Source organism: Heptranchias perlo, chromosome 1, assembly GCF_035084215.1.
Source record: "Heptranchias perlo isolate sHepPer1 chromosome 1, sHepPer1.hap1, whole genome shotgun sequence".
In the NCBI taxonomy this organism is placed as follows: Eukaryota; Metazoa; Chordata; class Chondrichthyes; order Hexanchiformes; family Hexanchidae; genus Heptranchias; species Heptranchias perlo.
The window spans coordinates 157,717,378-157,735,999 of NC_090325.1; the positions used below are offsets into that span (position 1 = coordinate 157,717,378).

Sequence of the window (18,622 nt, forward strand, 5' to 3'; positions counted from 1 at the left end):
TAACCCTAATTAATTCAGGAAAAAACCTTATAGTGTTTTGGTGCTACTGCTTTGAAGAAGAAACTTAGAGGAAATCATTATTTCAATCACATCTGCTTTTTCTTAAATGTTATTGTTAATAATTTCCTGATAAATAGTTTTGAATATCTATATATTTACTTCTTGACTATGTCGGGACAAAAGGAACAATGTGATGTAATTCTTTAATTTGGGGAAATGTCTTTTAATCTCCACGCGATTTCATTTTATATTTAACTTAATGGACTTTTTCCTAAAGAAACTTCAGGCATTATCCAGGGCCTTGTAAAGAAAATAATCATTTATTATACACTAGACAAAAAAAATCAACATCAGAATTAAACAATATCTTCGGTTCATGCACAATTTAGAATTGCTTTAGCAACAAGAACAAAAAATTCCTTCTGTTTCCCCAAAATGCCTATCCTTTTGGAAAACAAAGACCAACCCCTTAATGAAAGTTTATATATACTCATGGTTTTGTTCAGGCTTGTCGAGGCCCTCTAAATATCTTGATGGACACAGGTTGTGATTTAGCACATGGTTTCCTCTCGTGGTCAGGTCAGCCATTCCAGAAGCAATCTAGAAGCCTGCATCCAGGTAGAAAGCGAGCTGTGGGGAAACAGAAACCTTCCTTCACATGGTTGGGATGTTAGTCCTTTTAATTTTGAACTACACCTCTAGGCCGGTTGCTTGCCAACAATAGGCTTCTTCACGGGCATGTGATCCTCCCAGGATTGATTGACGCTCCATTTGTTTTCTTTCAGCGTCTTTAATGTAGCCAAGTTAAGTAGGTCCTCAGCTGGTCTCGAGCCAGGCTCTGCAAGTTGCTATGGTGATTTGTTCTTCTTTGTGTCCTTAATGAGGTGTAACGTAATAGCCCATTTATATAACTTCTGTTTATCATATGTATTTTTACTACTTTAATTACTTTGTGCTGCTATGTTTTATGGCAATGTAAGGAATGAGAAGAAAGAAGTAGTATTAAAGCAAAAGATGAAAGAAAATGCAAAGGAAGAGCAGCAGAAGAAAACTGAAGAACAGTACATGAAATACGAGAAAGAAGAGATGGCATTGACTATGTATGAGAAATGGCTGGTAAGATTTGGAGTTTCACTATATTTATTGATGAGTTAGATAACACAATAGAGAGCCATATATCCAAGTTTGCCGATGACACAAAGATTGGTGGCATAGTAAATAGTGTAGACGGGAGCATAAAATTACAAAGAGACATTGATAGATTAAGTGAGTGGGCAAAACTGTGGCAGATGGATTTCAATGCAGGCAAGTGTGAGGTCATCCATTTTAGAGTTATAGAGTCATAGAGTTATACAGCACGGATAGAGGCCCTTCGGCCCATCGTGTCCGCGCCGGCCATCAAGCCCTGTCTACTCTAATCCCATATTCCAGCATTTGGTCCGTAGCCTTGTATGCTATGGCATTTCAAGTGCTCATCCAAATGCTTCTTGAATGTTGAGGGTTCCTGCCTCCACAACCCTTTCAGGCAGTGAGTTCCAGACTCCAACCACCCTCTGGGTGAAAAAGTTCTTTCTCAAATCCCCTCTAAACCTCCCGCCTTTTACCTTGAATCTATGTCCCCTTGTTATAGAACCCTCAACGAAGGGAAAAAGCTCCTTAGTATCCATCCTATCTGTGCCCCTCATAATTTTGTACACCTCAATCATGTCCCCCCTCAGCCTCCTCTGCTCCAAGGAAAACAAACCCAATCTTCCCAGTCTCTCTTCATAGCTGAAGCGCTCCAGCCCTGGTAACATCCTGGTGAATCTCCTCTGCACCCTCTCCAAAGCGATCACATCCTTCCTGTAGTGTGGCGACCAGAACTGCACACAGTACTCCAGCTGTGGCCTAACCAGTGTTTTATACAGCTCCATCATAACCTCCTTGCTCTTATATTCTATGCCTCAGCTAATAAAGGCAAGTATCCCATATGCCTTCTTTACCACCTTATCTACCTGTTCCGCCGCCTTCAGGGATCTGTGAACTTGCACACCAAGATCCCTCTGACCCTCTGTCTTGCCTAGGGTCCTCCCATTCATTGTGTATTCCCTTGCCTTGTTAGTCCCTCCAAAGTGCATCACCTCGCACTTTTCCGAGTTAAATTCCATTTACCACTGTTCCGCCCATCTGACCAACCCATCTATATCGTCCTGCAGACTGAGGCTATCCTCCTCGCTATTTACCACCCTACCAATTTTTGTATCATCAGCGAACTTACTGATCATACCTTTTACATTCATATCCAAGTCGTTAATGTAGACCACAAACAGCAAGGGACCCAGCACCGATCCCTGTGGTACCCCACTGGCCACAGGCTTCCAGTCACAAAAACAACCTTCGACCATCACCCTCTGCCTTCTGCCACTAATTGTAAACAATTTTACAACACCAAGTTATAGTCCAGCAATTTTATTTTAAATTCACAAGCTTTCGGAGGCTTCCTCCTTCGTCAGGTGAACGATGTGAAAATGAAATCCTCGAAATGAAATCGCATTTATAATTCACAAAACAATGCTTGGTGAGTACAGACAGTTTTTTCAACTGCCCGTTGCCAAGGCAATCAGTGTGCAGACAGACAGGTGTTACCTGCCAGGTCTCACAGAATATACAAATCACCAAAAAAAAACAAACAAAAAAAAACAGAGATAGAGAGGTAGAAACATAGAAAAGACAGCAACTGACCCGTTATATTAAAAACAGATAACATTTGTTCGCTGGTGGGGTAACGTGTAGCGTGACATGAACCCAAGATCCCGGTTGAGGCCGTCCTCATGGGTGCGGAACTTGGCTATCAATTTCTGCTCGACGATTTTGCGTTGTCGTGTGTCTCGAAGGCCGCCTTGGAGTACGCTTACCTGAAGGTCGGTGGATGAATGTCCATGACTGCTGAAGTGTTCCCCGACTGGGAGGGAACCCTCCTGTTCTGCCACTAAGCCAGTTTTGTATCCAAAGTGCCAAGGCACCCTGGATTCCATGGGCTCGTACCTTCTTGACCAGTCTCCTGTGGGGGACTTTATCGAAGGCCTTACTGAAATCCATGTATACCACATCCACTGCGTTACCCTCATCCACACGCCTAGTCACCCCCTCAAAAAATTCAATCAAATTAGTCAGACATGATCTTCCCATGTTGACTATCCCTGATTGGACCAAAAAAGGATAGATCCAAGTATTTTTTAAATGGTGAAAAGCTAGGAACAGTGGAGGTGCAAAGAGATTAAGGGATCCATGTACACAGATCACTAAAATGTAGGAGTGAGGTGCATAAAATAATCAAAAAGACTAATGGAACGTTAGCCTTTATAACTAGAGGGCTAGTATATAAAGAGGAGGACGTTTTGCTACTGCTATACAAAGCCCTGATTGGACCACATCTGGAGTACTGTGTACAATTCTGGGCACCGCACCTTAGAAAGGATATATTGGCCTTGGAAGGAGTGCAGTGCAGATTCACCAAAATGTTACCAGGGCTCCAAAGGTTAGAGTATGAGGAGAGATAAACTAGAGTTGTATTCCCAGGATTATAGAAGGTTAACAGGTGATTTGATCAAGGTTTTTAGGATTTTGAAAGGAATTAATAGAGTAGATAGAGAGAAACTTTTTCTGCTGGTGGGGGAGCCTGAGATAGGGGACATAATTTGATAAGGTCCCACATAAGAGACTGTTAGCTAAGTCAGAAGCCCATGGAATCGAGGGAAAAGTACGGACTTGGTTAGGAAATTGGCTGAGCGAAAGGCGACAGAGAGTAGGGATAATGGGTAAGTATTCACATTGGCATTCACTAGTGGAGTCCCGCAGGGATCTGTCTTGGCGCCTCAATTATTCACAATATTTATTAACGACTTAGATGAAGGCATAGAAAGTTTCATATCTAAGTTTGCCGATGACACAAAGATTGGTGGCATTGTAAGCAGTGTAGATGAAAACATAAAATTACAAAGGGATATTGATAGATTAGGTGAATGGGCAAAATTGTGGCAAATGGAATTCAATGTAGACAAATGTGAGGTCATCCACTTTGGATCAAAAAAGGATAGGACAGGGTACTTTCTAAATGGTAAAAAGTTAAAAACAGTGGATGTCCAAAGGGACTTAGGGGTTCAGGTACATAGATCATTGAAGTGTCATGAACAGGTGCAGAAAATAATCAAGAAGGCTAATGGAATGCTGGCCTTTATATCTAGAGGACTGGAGTACAAGGGGGCAGAAGTTATGTTGCAGCTATACAAAACCCTGGTTAGACCGCACCTGGAGTACTGTGAGCAGTTCTGGGCACCACACCTTCGGAAGGACATTTTGGCCTTGGAGGGAGTGCAGCGTAGGTTTACTGGAATGATACCCGGACTTCAAGGGTTAAGTTACGAGGAGAGATTACACAAATTGGGGTTGTATTCTCTCGCGTTTCGAAGGTTAAGGGGTGATCTGATCGAAGTTTATAAGATATTAAGGGAAACTATTTCCGCTGGTGGGGGATTCTAGGAGTAGGGGGCACAGTCTAAAAATTAGAGCCAGACCTTTCAGGAGCGAGATTAGAAAACATTTCTACACACAAAGGATGGTAGAACTTTGGAACTGTCTTCAGCAAACGACAATTGATACTAGCTCGATTGCTAAATTTAAATGTGAAATAGATAGCTTTTTGGCAACCAAAGGTATTAAGGGATATGGGCCAAAGGCAGGTATATGGAGTTAGATCACAGATCAGCCATGATCTTATCAAATGAGGGGCTGAATGGCCCTATGTTCCTATAATCTTAAAATCAGAGCCAGGACATTCAGGAGAGAAGTTAAGAAACACTTCATCATGCAAAGGATGGTGGAAGTATGGAACTCTCTCCCATGAAAAGCAGTACATGCTAGCTCAATTAATAATTTTGAATCTGAGATCGATAGATTTTTGCTATCCAAGGGTAATAAGGGATATGGAGCCAAAGCGGATGGATGGTATTAGGATACAGATCAGCCATGACCTCATTGAATGGCGGAACAGGCTTGAGGGGCTGAAAGGCCTACTCCTGTTCCTATGTATATATGGGAAAAATTTTGAGGAAAAGTTTAAAAAAGCTCCAATTCAGTTTGTTGTTTTGATTATGGAATAATGGAAAACTGAGGTTAAATTGGTAGCTCAAAATCACTCCAAGTTGCTAATTTTGTGAGCAGTTAAATTGCATTTAAAGTCTCTTTAGGGCTCTCAGTGTCTGTTTGCTAACTGTCAGAATACTTCATGGTGTTGATATGTCTGATAGTCACATTGAAGGATTAATGATCTTGATATCATTGTTCAATGAAAAATGAATTATAATTTATCGTGCGAAAATTCTGTGACTAGTAAGTAGATCATTTGAATAACCATATGTCACTTTCAAATATGAATTTCTGATTAGTATGCGGCAAATTTTCTACTTTTGTCCTTGGGTATTAAATAATTGCCTGGATGGAGCAAATAGAGAAAAATCTGTCGGGGAGATTGCACGCTAGTAACGGAGCCTGTCTGACTTTCTGTCACTAGATTAATGGACAATAGATCAGACAGGCATGTGATCCTCCCCACCTGATTTTTTTCTATGCACTCCACCCAAGCAAATGGGTTAATGCCTGCCTAAAAATAGCAAACCGAGGAATGTAGTATGAATGCGTTACGCATTAGTACCTGAGCTATCCGATCAGAAAACATATCGTTTGGTCTCACTCATCGTAGCAGATATATTTAAAAGTGTGATTTTTCCTTACTACAGTTAAGAAATAATTCTGAAATGCAGACTGACTGGTGCTGAAAAACATGCTCAAGGCACCGATACATTTAACTCCACGGACCCTTTTCCTATATTCTGAACTTCATGCAAAATGAAAACTAAGGCTACGATTACCAAATTAAGGGATAATTTTCTGAGTATGCATTGACAGTGGGAGTCTTGGCTGTTGCCAGAGCAACGTGCCCATGATTTATCAATATGTGCTGACTGCTGGAAAGGTTCTTGGCTTTCATGTGTACTCAGAAATTTAACCACAACGGTTTCTGCTTAAAATCCAGGATAATGTTTATTTTATGTCTTCTAATGTCCAGGGACAATCTCCAGATTATACTGGAGAATGGAATTCCTCCTGTCGATTAATTTTAGCAAAATAAAAGGAAATCCTTTTTTGTACTCGTGCCAACATTTTTCCTAAACCTCATCTACTTGGTCCTACCTTTTTTCCATGATACTATGGAAAACTTTGGCAATAAACATTGTATTTGCCTGAGCTATCTTAATCTCAGTATAATGTAACTAATACTAATTTCTCAATGTTGTGTTGTTTATTATTTACAGGAACAGAAAGAAAAGCAGGAAAAGCGTGAAAAGAAGCAAAGGAAAATTAGGAGCATTTTGCATGATGAGCCACCACCTCCCTGGAGCCCCCCTAATAAAACGATACCATTTGGAAAATGAATATTACACATCAGTGGTAAACAATCCTTAAGCTTTGCTTTTTAACTAAATGAATAGAATAAATTTGGATCTGTACTTTTTAACCAAAAAAAATTTATGGGGAAAATATTTGTATATATTTTCTTAGAATAATGTAAGTTATTATGGAGTGACATCATATTTTATAAAATAAAAATCTGGTTTTGAAATAAAGTATAGAGAAGTTTTCAAATATATGAATTATTGATCATTTATTTTCTAAATTTAAATAGAAAATTTGTGATTCCTGTACTAGGAATTTAAGTAAAACACTTAAAGAAAGAAGGATAGCACCATGTACATGCCAAAATGCTTTATAGCCAATTAATTACTTTTGAAGTGTAGACATTGATATAATATAGGAAACCTGGCAGACAATTTGTGCACATCAAGGTCCTACAAACAACAATGAGATAAATCATAGAATCATAAAATGATTACAGCACGGAAGGAGGCCATTTGGATCGTCGAGTCCATGCCGGCTCTCTGCAAGAGCAATCCAGCTCGTCCCACTACCCCGCCCTATCCCCGTAACCTTGCAAAGCGCTCCATACACTATACACGGAGTACCTGTTACCTATTTTTCCTGCTTATGTGCAGTACTTGTCCGTATTAAATTTCATCTGCCGTTGCTGTGACCCTTTACATATTTCTCTGCAAACTCTTCTGATTCTGCTGCCTCTCCTACTTTGGTATCACCCTCAAATTTTGACTAATTTGTATTGGGCTTCTGAGTCAAAATCATTTATGTAAATTAGAAGCAGTAATGATCTCAACACCAATCCCCGGGGGGCCCCACTCATAAGCTATCCCACCCTAATCATCTCAGCCCCAGGACATTGCTGCAGGAGTTCCTCAGGGCGGTGTCCTAGGCCCAACCATCTTCAGCTGCTTCATCAATCACCTTCCCTCCATCATAAGGTCAGAAATGGGGATGTTCCCTAATGATTGCACAGTGTTCAGTTCCATTCGCAACCCTTCAGATAATGAAGCAGTCCGAGCCCGCATGCAGCAAGACCTGGACAACATCCAGGCTTGGGCTGATAAGTGGCAAGTAACATTCGCACCAGACAAGTGCCAGGCAATGACCATCTCCAACAAAAGAGAGTCTAACCACCTCCCCTTGACATTCAACGGCATTACCATCGTCGAATCCCCCACCATCAACATCCTGGGAGTCACCATTGACCAGAAACTTAACTGGACCAGCCATATAAACACTGTGGCTACAAGAGCGGGTCAGAGGCTTGGTATTCTGCGGCAAGTGACTCACCTCCTGACTCCCCAAAGCTTTTCCACCATCTACAAGGCACAAGTCATGAGTGTAATGGAATACTCTCCACTTGCCTGGATGAGTGCAGCTCCAACAACACTCAAGACGCTCGACACCATCCAGGCCAAAGCAGCCCGCTTGATTGGCACCCCATCCACCACCCTAAACATTCACTCCCTTCACCACCGGCGAACAGTGGCTGCAGTGTGTACCATCCACAGGATGCACTGCAGCAATTCGCCAAGGCTTCTTCGACAGCACCTCACAAACCCGCGACCTCTACCACCTAGAAGGACAAGAGCAGGAGGTACATGGGAACAACACCACCTGCACGTTCCCCTCCAAGTCACACACCATCCCAACTTAGAAAAATATCGCCGTTCATTCATCGTCGCTGGGTCAAAATCCTGGAACTCCCTTCCTAACAGCACTGTGGGAGAACATTCACCACACGGACTGCAGCAGTTCAAGAAGGCGGCTCACCACCACCTTCTCAAGGGCAATTAGAGATGAACAATAAATGCCAGCCTCGCCAGCGATGCCCACATCCCATGAACGAATAAAAAAAAAAGGCAGCAGAGTTTTGGATGAGCTCAAGTTTACGGAGGGTGGAAGATGGGAGGCCAGCCAGGAGAGCATTGGAATAGTCAAGTCTGGAGGCATGGATGAGGGTTTCAGCAGCAGATAAGCTCAGGTGTGGTGAAGTCTTGGTGATGGAGTGGATATGTAGTTGGAAGCTCATCTCAGGGTGAAATAGGACGCCAAGGTTGCGAATGCTTTGGTTCAGCCTCAGACAGTGCCCAGGGAGAGGGATGGATTCGGTGGCTGGGGAACGGAGTTTGTGGCGGCCTGGAGCTGTCACACAGTCCAGGGTGGACTGTCATGCCAGAAAACATCATTCAGAGTACGACAGATGCAAGCAGACTCCTCCAATTGACTCGGCATCTGCAGCACAATATCTGACATGGCCTCCAGTGCCTGCACATATGTTTGGTGCTCCACAACCATCCTTCTTTAAAAGCAGGACCCATGAGATCTGGATCCCATGCTCTTCAGCCAAGGAACAATACCCCCTGACTATCCATCCAGTCAGCAATGTCCTTCTCCTTATGTTCCACTTCCAGCTGCTCTTACTCACTGGTGCTCTGTGTACTTCTCTTTGGCTTACTTTCCAATCTCCACCAGATAGAATTCTCTGGGCTGGTGCTTGGGAGGGAGTTTTTTTAAAAAAAAGCAATTAACAAGAGTGAGTGATGGCCCATGTGATGCAGTGCTGGATGCAACACAGTTTACTTCTTCTTCCTCTGCTTGTTCTTAGGCAAGATCTGGAGGAGGAAAAAAAGAGGCAAACAGGCGATGCAAAGTACAGTAGCACGAAAAGAAGGCGAAGCAGAATGTCATGATGAGTTTTCAAATGTCACATTCCCACCTACACCTTCAATTCCCCATATGTTCGCCCTTCCCAGGACTGAAAGGGTTTCCTTCTTCAAAGGGGTGAGAGGGCAGAACTTGGAACTGTGAAATTTCTCTCCTTGTTATTATGGGCTGTCATATCCTTGGAAAAAAATCAAATTACCTTTGGATTCCACAGGATGGGAAGAGGTATTAAAAAGGGAGGATGCTCGTGTGCAGTATTAACACCTGCATAGACCAATTGGGCCGAATAGCCTGTTTCTTTGATCTCGGACTAGAAATTTTACACACGTAAAACGGGCATCAAATTGTCCAATATGGTGGGTGGCGTGTGCACGTACATTTTTAGCCAGAAGTTGCTGCCCGCCATTTTGGTATAAACATCCAAAGAGGCATCCAGAGCCCATGTTTGAAACAGGCGTTAGGCCCTTTGTATATTTAATTAAAGGGCCCAATGCCTATTTGATGTCCCTTTCAACAAATTGGTTGGCCAACCTAATCAGTGGTCTTTAAAGGGACCACTGCAGGCCACCACCAAAAAGGTAAATTTTTAAAAAATAATCGTCTGAATGTGGAACTGGGAGGGGCACGTGTGCTCCTCTAGACTCCACATTAGAACCACCCTCGACCACCCCCCCCCCCGCCCCAATCGGTACATTGATCCCCTCCTGTTTGCAACCTCTCCACATTGCCCCCCACTTCTGATTGCCCCTCTCTCTTGGTTGTTCCCTTTCCCAGACGCCCCCTCTCCTGGTCTCCCCCTTCATGCAAGATTTACCTGCGTAGCTGGCAACAGCCCAAAATTCAAATGGTCCCCGCCAGCAAGCTGCCAGCAGATGCCCAGCAGGTGTCTGCAGCTCACCGGCCTGATATAAATGAGGCCCAAGGCCCAATATTGGATGGGTCTTGGGCCTGGCTGTTTCGGCACAGGGATCAGCAGGTGGGCACGAACCAATTTCTAGGTAGTAGATTCCATGTAAGACTGCAAAACACGGATGTCACCAGAACGGGTGATATGACAGATGATTGAAGGGTCTATGTGAGGCTTTCAATGGGATGATTAAATACAGGTTGCAGGTGAGCACTGGGAGTATAAAGGGCATCCTGCTGCCTCCTTGGACATTGGTGGTAGGCAATTCACTCAATTTAAAACCGAATGAGGATGGGTGTTTCAAATGCTATTCTTGCAAGGTGCTGCAGATTCCTCTTAACTTTCCCGTCCTGAAAATATTATTAAACTTTTACAGGCACTAGAGTGGAAATTGGTATGCATGCGTCCTTTTTTAGGTCATAAAACAGGCGCATAGCATACTAATTTAATAGTGCACAGGCTGTGCACTGTTCGATGTCTCTGCCAAGTTTGCTAAGTTTGCAATTTCTACCCCACTGAATTTCCATCTGTATGGGGGGGTGGGGATTGATACTAACTGCCTTAGCCATCTCCATCCACTGCTGTAGTGGAGTTCTCCACTCGGTTCCAAACCAGGCGTTCCTCTGCTGTCTAACTTCTGACAGAAGCACTTCAACTGCATTATCAGAGTCCCTGGGATGTCTGCCCTCCAGCATCTGATGAACATCAGCCCCGCTATTTATGGGGAGGTGGGGAGGGAATGGAGGCAAGAGTCAGCGGCTGGGAAACCCAGAAATACCGCAAAGGCGGCGGTATTTTACTCCGTTTCCCGCTCAGCAGCTGGCCAGATTGAGAGGCTGGTCGCTGCCGGGTGGGAATGCCTGCTGTAGAAGGAGGGGATGGGGTGTGGAGAAATCGCAGGGGAGGGGGTAGATCGGATTGCGGGGAGGAGAGATCGTGGGGGGTGAAAAGTTTGCTGGGGGGAGATATCGCGGGGGGCAGAGAGATTGGATCGCGGGGGAGAGAGATCACGGGAGTGGGTGAGATCACGGGAGAGAGACCGAGGGAGAGAGATCGCGGAGGGAAGATCGGATCACGGGGGGAGATTGGATCACTGGGGGAGAAATCGTGCGGGGCAGAGAGATTGGATCACGGGGGAGATCATGGGGAGGAGAGATCACGGGGGAGAGATCAGATCGCAGCGGGGAGAGGTCGGATCATGGGGGGTCAGCAGATCACAGCGGGGGTCGGAAGATCGCAGGGTGGGTCGGAAGATCACAGTGGGTGGGGTTGAATGATCGCAGCAGGTTTGTTTGGGGGGCTGGGAGCAGGAGAGCTGGAAAAGCACTTATCTGCTGGATCCAACAGTTCTCGCCTCCCTTAAGCTGCTGGGTATCCTGAGCCACGGTAACCCGCCCCGCAATGGTTAAATTTAAATCACTGACAAAATCAGAGGCACGGAGCCTCATTTAAATATTATAATTACCAACCCACCTCTCGCGAGCGGGTTACTTGCTCAATCTCTAACCCACCTAGGGTTGGGTTTCTCATTTTTTAACAATTTTACCCCCCAGGATGGGCAGGACAGTGGGGGGTTAAATTGTTAATAAATGAGAAACCCAACCCTAACTCCCCCCATTGTTTGTAATCCAAATTGCTATATTGCTTTTCTAAGAATTTCAGCAGCACACAAGTCCCCAACCTCCAATTTGCAAGTTCTTAATCAGAGGCAGTGATATCACTGGGAGCTTGCCTGCATTAATAAACTTATGCTGATCCCATGAACTGTGGTAGGTTCAGCCACTTGAATACAGGGGAGGAGTGGGGGGAAGGCACTGTTATTCTGCTCAGGCTTTCCGAGAGGAAAATCTAAGTGCTTAATTGTTTCAACTGCTTACTATAGAAGCATGATACATAATAGAGTATAAAACTATTCCTTACATCTGATTAACTTTAGTACTGCAATATTAGTATTTGTTTCAGTATCACTGTATGATGAAAACTTTAAAAACTGGCTAGCCCAGGGAGCCTGGAGCTGCAAGCAATCCAAGGGTAAGCCTATATTCCTTTCTTGTCAGTCCATCATTTCTCAAAGCTTACACGATGTGCTGCTCTTGCCCTCCAAACTCACCGATGGAGCATTTGTATTGAACTAGGAAATCGGACTGAACTCAGCATTTCTGACTGAAGGATCCCAGAGATGATTGATGATATGCTGTTAGTTACATGAAAAATATGTCACCTGTACATAGCCATTATTTCAATTGCAGCGGATTCCATAAAGCTATGAGGAAATCATATCGGAATGTAACTGAGGCTAATTATTGTTTGCTGCATGGGATAGCGGATAGTGTACTAATACCTGCAGGATATTTTGCCAACGTTTTTTGTGGAAAGCAACCCATTGGCTGAAATTGAAGTGAATCATAATTCCAGCCATTATTCAAACCACAATGAAGGACAAACATGAAGGACATGTTTAACATTTCAAGATTTGATGACAAGCTCAAGGTGTTAGTCATAAAGAAATGAGCACTTCAGCTGCCAGAATTGTAACCATTTGTAGACTTTTCAGAACATCTGAAACACAGAAATTACAATATCGAGGCAACATGGCAATTAAAGCATTTTAACCATTTAATTTACCTTATTTTTCTGTATCAAATTAAAGCTTACCTGCCAAAGAATTTCTTCTTCATCTTTTAATTTTGCAGGTGTCAATTGTGGCTCAGTGGTAGCACTCTTGCCTAAGTGAGTTAGAAGGTTGTGGCTTCAAGTCCCACTCCAGGGACTTAAGCATAAAATCTAGGCTGACACTTCAGTGCAGTACTGAGGGACTTCTGCACTCTCAGATGAGATATTAAACTAAGGCCCTGTTTACCTTCTAAGATGGATGTAAAAATTGCATGGCACTATTTTTGAAGAAGAACAGGGGCATTCTCCCCTGGTCAATATTTATCCCTCGACTAACATCACTAAAATATTATCTGGTCACTATCACATTGCTGTTTATGGGACCTTGTGTGCAAATTTGCTGCCGCGTTTCCTATATTACAACAGTGATTACACTTCAAAAGTACTTTATTGGCTGTAAAATCCTTTGGGATGTCCTGAGATCACGAAAGGCACTGTATAAATACAGTGAAGAGGATAGTGCAGTTCATGTGTATATGGACTTCCAAAAAGCATTTGATAAAGTACCACGTAATATACTTGTTAGCAAAATTAAAGCCCATGGGATTAAAGGGACAGTGGCAGCATGGATACAAAATTGGCTAAGCGACAGAAAGAAGAGAGTAGTGGTGAATGGTCGTTTTTCAGACTGGAGGGAAGTATGCAGTGGTGTTCCCCAGGGGTCAGTTTTAGGACCGTTGATCTTTTTGATATAGCTATTAATGACCTGGACTTAGTATAGAGGGTATAATTTCAAAGTTTGCAGATGACACGAAACTCGGAAATGTACTAAACAATGTGGAAGATAGTAACATATTCCAGGAGGACATAGACAGACTGGTGAAATGGGCAGGTACATGGCCAATGAAATTTAAAGCAGAGAAGTGTGAAGTGATACATTTGGTAGAAAGAATGAGGAGAGGCGATATAAACTAAATGACACAATTTTAAAGGGGGTGCAGGAACAGACAGACCTGGAGGTGCATGTACAGAAATCTTTGAAGGTGGCAGGACAAGTTGAGAAGGCTGTTAAAAAAGCATATAGGATCCTGGGCTTTATTAATAGAGGCATTGAGTACAAAAGCAAGGAAGTTATGCTAAATCTTTATAGAACATTGGTTAGGCCTCAGCTGGAGTATTGCATTCAATTCTGGGCACCACACTTTAGGAAAAATGTCAAGACCTTTAGAGAGGGTGCAGAAGAGATTTACTAGAATGGTACCAGGGATGCGGGACTTCAGATTTGTGGAGAGATTGGAGAAGCTGGGGTTGTTCTCCTTAGAGCAGAGAAGGTTAAAGGAGATTTGAGAGAGTTGTTCAAAATCATCAGATGGGAGATGAGGCGAATGTTTTTTAACATGGCGAGTTATTATGATCTGGAATGCACTGCCTGAAAGGGTGGTGGAAGCAGATTCAATAGTAACTTTCAAAAGGGAATTGGATAAATACTTGAAAGGAAAAAAATCAGAAGGGCTATGGGGAAAGAGCAGGGGAATGGGACGAATTGAATAGCTCTTTCAAATAGGCATGATGGGCCGAATGGCCTCCTCCTCTGCTGTACATACTATGATGCTATGAATCTCAGCCCAAAAATCCTCGTCCCTTCTGCCAGGAGTGCATTGGATGAGCCAGATATTAAGCTAGGGCCCTGACATGCAGAATCCTGTCCTGATGCAGGGGAATCCATGGGCTCTTGGTGGTGGTGGCACCTCTGCCTGCCTCTTACAAAGCTAGCAGTGTCAGAGAGGGCAAGCCTGAGAACCTCCTATGTGTCCCTGACCCTCAGAAGACTCAGGCACAGCATTGGCAATGGTACATTGCAGGTGAGAGTAGGCATACCAGGCTGAAGTAGACCCCAAGCTAGGGTCATACAAGGGCTTCGGGGGCAATGTTTAATTATTTCAAGGGCGAACTTACATAGAAACATAGGAACAGGAGTAGGCCATTCAGCCCCTCGTGCCTGCTCCGCCATTTGATAAGATCATGGCTGATCTGTGATCTAACTCCATATACCTGCCTTTGGCCCATATCCCTTAATACCTTTGATTGCCAAAAAGCTATCGATCTCAGATTTAAATTTAGCAATTGAGCTAGTATCAATTGCCATTTGCGGAAGAGAGTTCCAAACTTCTACCACCCTTTGTGTGTAGAAATGTTTTCTAATCTCACTCCTGAAAGGTCTGGCTCTAATTTTTAGACTGTGCCCCCTACTCCAAGAATCCCCAACCAGCGGAAATAGTTTCTCTCTATCCACTCTATCCGTTTCCCTTAATATCTTATAAACTTCGATCAGATCACACCTTCGAAACTCCAGAGAATACAACCCCAATTTGTGTAATCTCTCTTCGTAACTTAACCCTTGAAGTCCGGGTATCATTCTAGTAAACCTACGCTGCACTCCCTCCAAGGCCAATATGTCCTTCCAAAGGTGCGGTGCCCAGAATTGCTCACAGTACTCCAGGTGCGGTCTAACCAGGGTTTTGTATAGCTGCAGCATAACTTCTGCCCCCTTGCATTCTAGTCCTCTAGATATAAAGGCCAGCATTCCATTAGCCTTCTTGATTATTTTCTGCACCTGTTCATGACACTTCAATGATCGATGTACCTGAACCCCTAAGTCCCTTTGGACATCCACTGTTTTTAACTTTTTACCATTTAGAAAGTACCCTGTTCTATCCTTTTTTGATCCAAAGTGGATGACCTCACATTTTTTTTTATTCGTTCACGGGATGTGGGCGTCGCTGGCGAGGCCAGCATTTATTGCCCATCCCTAATTGCCCTTTGTCAACATTGAATTCCATTTGCCACAATTTGCCCATTCACCTAATCTATCAATATCCCTTTGTAATTTTATGTTTTCATCTCCACTGCTTACAATGCCACCGATCTTTGTGTCATCGGCAAACTTAGATATGAGACTTTCTATGCCTTCATCTAAGTCGTTAATAAATATTGTGAATAATTGAGGCCCCAAGACACTGCTCCATCAGCCATTGTTTTTCCACAATTTGTAGTTTCTCTGGTGGACAAGTACTCTCGATGCACACATCCACCAAAGCTGGTGCTGGCGCTGCCATTGGCATTGAATGTATTTCTTAATGTAAAGAAAATGGAGAATATAGCTGTTGGCCAGGGGCTGCAGAAAATGACTGAGTTTATTTCGAATTGCTAACAAAGACATTGACTTTTGAACTGAAGTGATCTGGAGTTCAGTCACTGGTCTGAGCTGGCCGGAACCGGTTTGAATTAGTTATGCTTCTAAGGGACAAAGGAGCTGTGATGAGACACCAGTCCTTATTTAGAAAAGGAGTAATGAGGTGATGCTACCTAACCCCTTGGAACAGAGCCAATCAGGGGATGACACCGACCACTCGAGGAACTTTGAGCCAACAGGAGAAGACAGCATCATTCGAAAAGACAGACTTGGAAATAAGACTGAAGAATTGCAGGCTTGGTGCCAGTTTGTGTGCAAAACTCCGGAGACTAACCATCGCGAAAGTGGGAGACCCTACATCAGGCACGTAGAGACGACATCAGGGACGTAGAGACGACGTCGAGAGAGAGAGAACGGAACGCCTGGCCAGCGTCAGCTCTCCTTTCCGGGTAATATAATATCCTTTCTATTCTGTGACCACTCAGGGAGTGTTAGTCAGAGAAACCGAGTGGGTGTGCGTTTAAATCCTAGTTTGAGTATAAAACTGTATAACCTGCTGTAAACTGCATGCCTATATCTAACCAGACGTATAAGCGGTATGTACATGATCTAATAACGTTAATAAAGCGAATTGAGAATTAAGAGAGAATTGACCATCTCCTCTGTGTACTAAGCCAATAACCGTAACCGATGACAGATTTGGTGTCCCTGGGTGGGCGCGCGAGTATAAATCTCTCCGTTGAGTCAGCGGGAGACTCGAGCCGAACCGAATTTGGCAAAGTACACAGAGAACAGGAGTTTGGGTTAATTCATAGCTATTAACATAAGATGACGAATAAAGGGAAATCACCAAGCCCTGGGGACTTGGACTGTTTTGACTGGAAGGGACTCCTCCAAAAATACGTAATAGGAAAGTGACCGCAATACGAGGAGTATGCGGGTCACATTGGAGACAAGGGAACGCCTGTTGGGGAGGTCCTTTGGAGAATTGCACAAACAAAGATGTCAGATAAGAAATTTAAAAAGATACAGAAGTCCGTAGCGATCGGATGTTTACTTGAGGAATGGATAGAATGCCGACAGCAGGCTAGGACAGAGAGAGAAGAGACTCAGAAAATCTGAGACGGATTAGAAGTAGAAAATAAAAAACTCCGGGAGGAGATATCCCGCCTTAGTGAGAAGGTAACTGATCTAGAGGGACAGAGAAGTGCAGATTTGATGCACATGAACCAATATCAGTTACAGTGCGAAAAATTGACTAATGAAAAGAGTAAGAGAGAGGGAGAAGCCCAAGCAGCTAAAGCTGAGGTGGAGAGATGGAAACAACAATGTAGTGATTTAAAAACTGCTATGAATGTGATTCACAGATCAGCTCAGGAGAAGAGGAGTAGTACCGGTGATCACACAAAGTGTCAGAAACTGATAGGGAGGCTGCAAGATCAGCTAGCCGCACAGAGGGGCATATTGTGTGCTTTCGCACCTGGAAGAGGTGAAGAAAGTGGTCAAGGGGATGTAGATTGGGATGATTTAGCAGAAGAGACGGATAGATACAGCAGCGGTGATGGGGAACCTCCACTAGGGGACCCACCGCCAGCATATGCTCCAGAGCCGAAAAAACCGTCTGCCCCAATGGCATCCCTTGTAACCACTAGAGCACAGATGGGGGAAGATGGCCAGGATATGACATATTCCACCCCACTAGGGGTAGAAGAACTGAGGGTTATTGCGAAAGATATTGGGACGTGTGTGCCTGGGGATGATCCTAGGGAGTTGTTCTGAGCGGTCAGGCAACAGAGAGCGATACATGGCTTAGACGATGCTGAGGAAAGAAAATTAATCCTAATGTGCCTACACCCACATATACACTCTGCCCTATCGGAGGAACAAAAACTTGGTAGAGGCACAAATGAGGCCTTAAAGGATCAGGTGTTATCTGTCATGGGCAATAACAGAGGGGATCCAGTGGAGGCGCTAATGAAATGTTATCAAAGAAAAGGTGAACACCCCACTGTATTTTCAGCCCACATTTGGGCGGTGTTTCAAGGGGTCTACGGCACAGACTTAGATAGGAATAATTTACAGCAGGAGGTTAGGAACCGATGGCTGAGAACACTAGTGTCGCATGGCACTGAGGAGTCGAGGAAGGCACTAGATCAGTTTGACCCCGCTGATGACATACATATGGAACCCTGGATAATTAGGAAGATGGTTAGAGTATGGGAAAGGGAAATACAAAACGATCCAAGGCATCCGGGGACAGAGGCAATGCCTGTTAAAGATCAGATGATAACCTGGAGAAATGAAGGGAGGGACCTACTCACGGGGAACCCCCTCCAGCTTATCAGACAGTGGGAAAAGGTAAAGGCAGAGGAAGAGGAAACTTCTCGGGAACGGGGAGAACTCAAGGCGAGGTGTCCAAATACTATAACTGTGGCCAAGAGGGACACTTCGCAAGGGACTGCCCGAACCCGAGACGAGAGAATGCAGGTCAGGGAAGAAACCAGAGCCTATCTGTGGAAGGGCCGAATAGACCAAGTCCTCAGTGTGATAAAATAGAAATATCACCGAGTTCCGGGTTGTACCCCGAACTGCAATGACGGTCTCAGGCCTCTCCGTTATGGGTGTGTGACGCGCGGATGGATGACACGGGGAGACCCCTAGTGAATGGTAGGTTCGGAGGCCGCCCTCTTACATTCCTTTGGGACACAGGGGGATCCCGAACCACCGTTAACACCACTCAGATCAATGACATAGATTGGAAAATTCAAAAC

General features: G+C 44.1%; 1 protein-coding gene and 1 long non-coding RNA gene across 8 annotated transcripts in view; one reads left to right on the forward strand and one right to left on the reverse strand.

The window, feature by feature from the left end:
• Window positions 1-10,898, forward strand: part of map9 (microtubule-associated protein 9) — a 232,424-nt gene extending 221,526 nt beyond the window's left edge. For 6 of the 7 annotated variants that reach the window (XM_067992841.1, XM_067992820.1, XM_067992811.1 and 3 more), the window contains 2 exons: window positions 981-1,116; window positions 6,351-6,666. In XM_067992841.1, the coding sequence (XP_067848942.1) occupies window positions 981-1,116; window positions 6,351-6,470 (256 nt within the window). In that variant the 3' untranslated portion in view covers window positions 6,471-6,666. Of the gene's footprint in view, window positions 1-980; window positions 1,117-6,350; window positions 6,667-9,079 lie in introns of those variants that run through there. The other variant, XM_067992825.1, reaches the window with a different exon arrangement.
• LOC137327245 (uncharacterized) overlaps window positions 302-18,622 on the reverse strand; it is a 44,178-nt gene continuing 25,857 nt past the window's right edge. Inside the window, exon 3 of the long non-coding RNA XR_010964405.1 lies at window positions 302-875. This is a non-coding gene — a long non-coding RNA (uncharacterized lncRNA). The remainder of the gene's footprint in view (window positions 876-18,622) is intronic.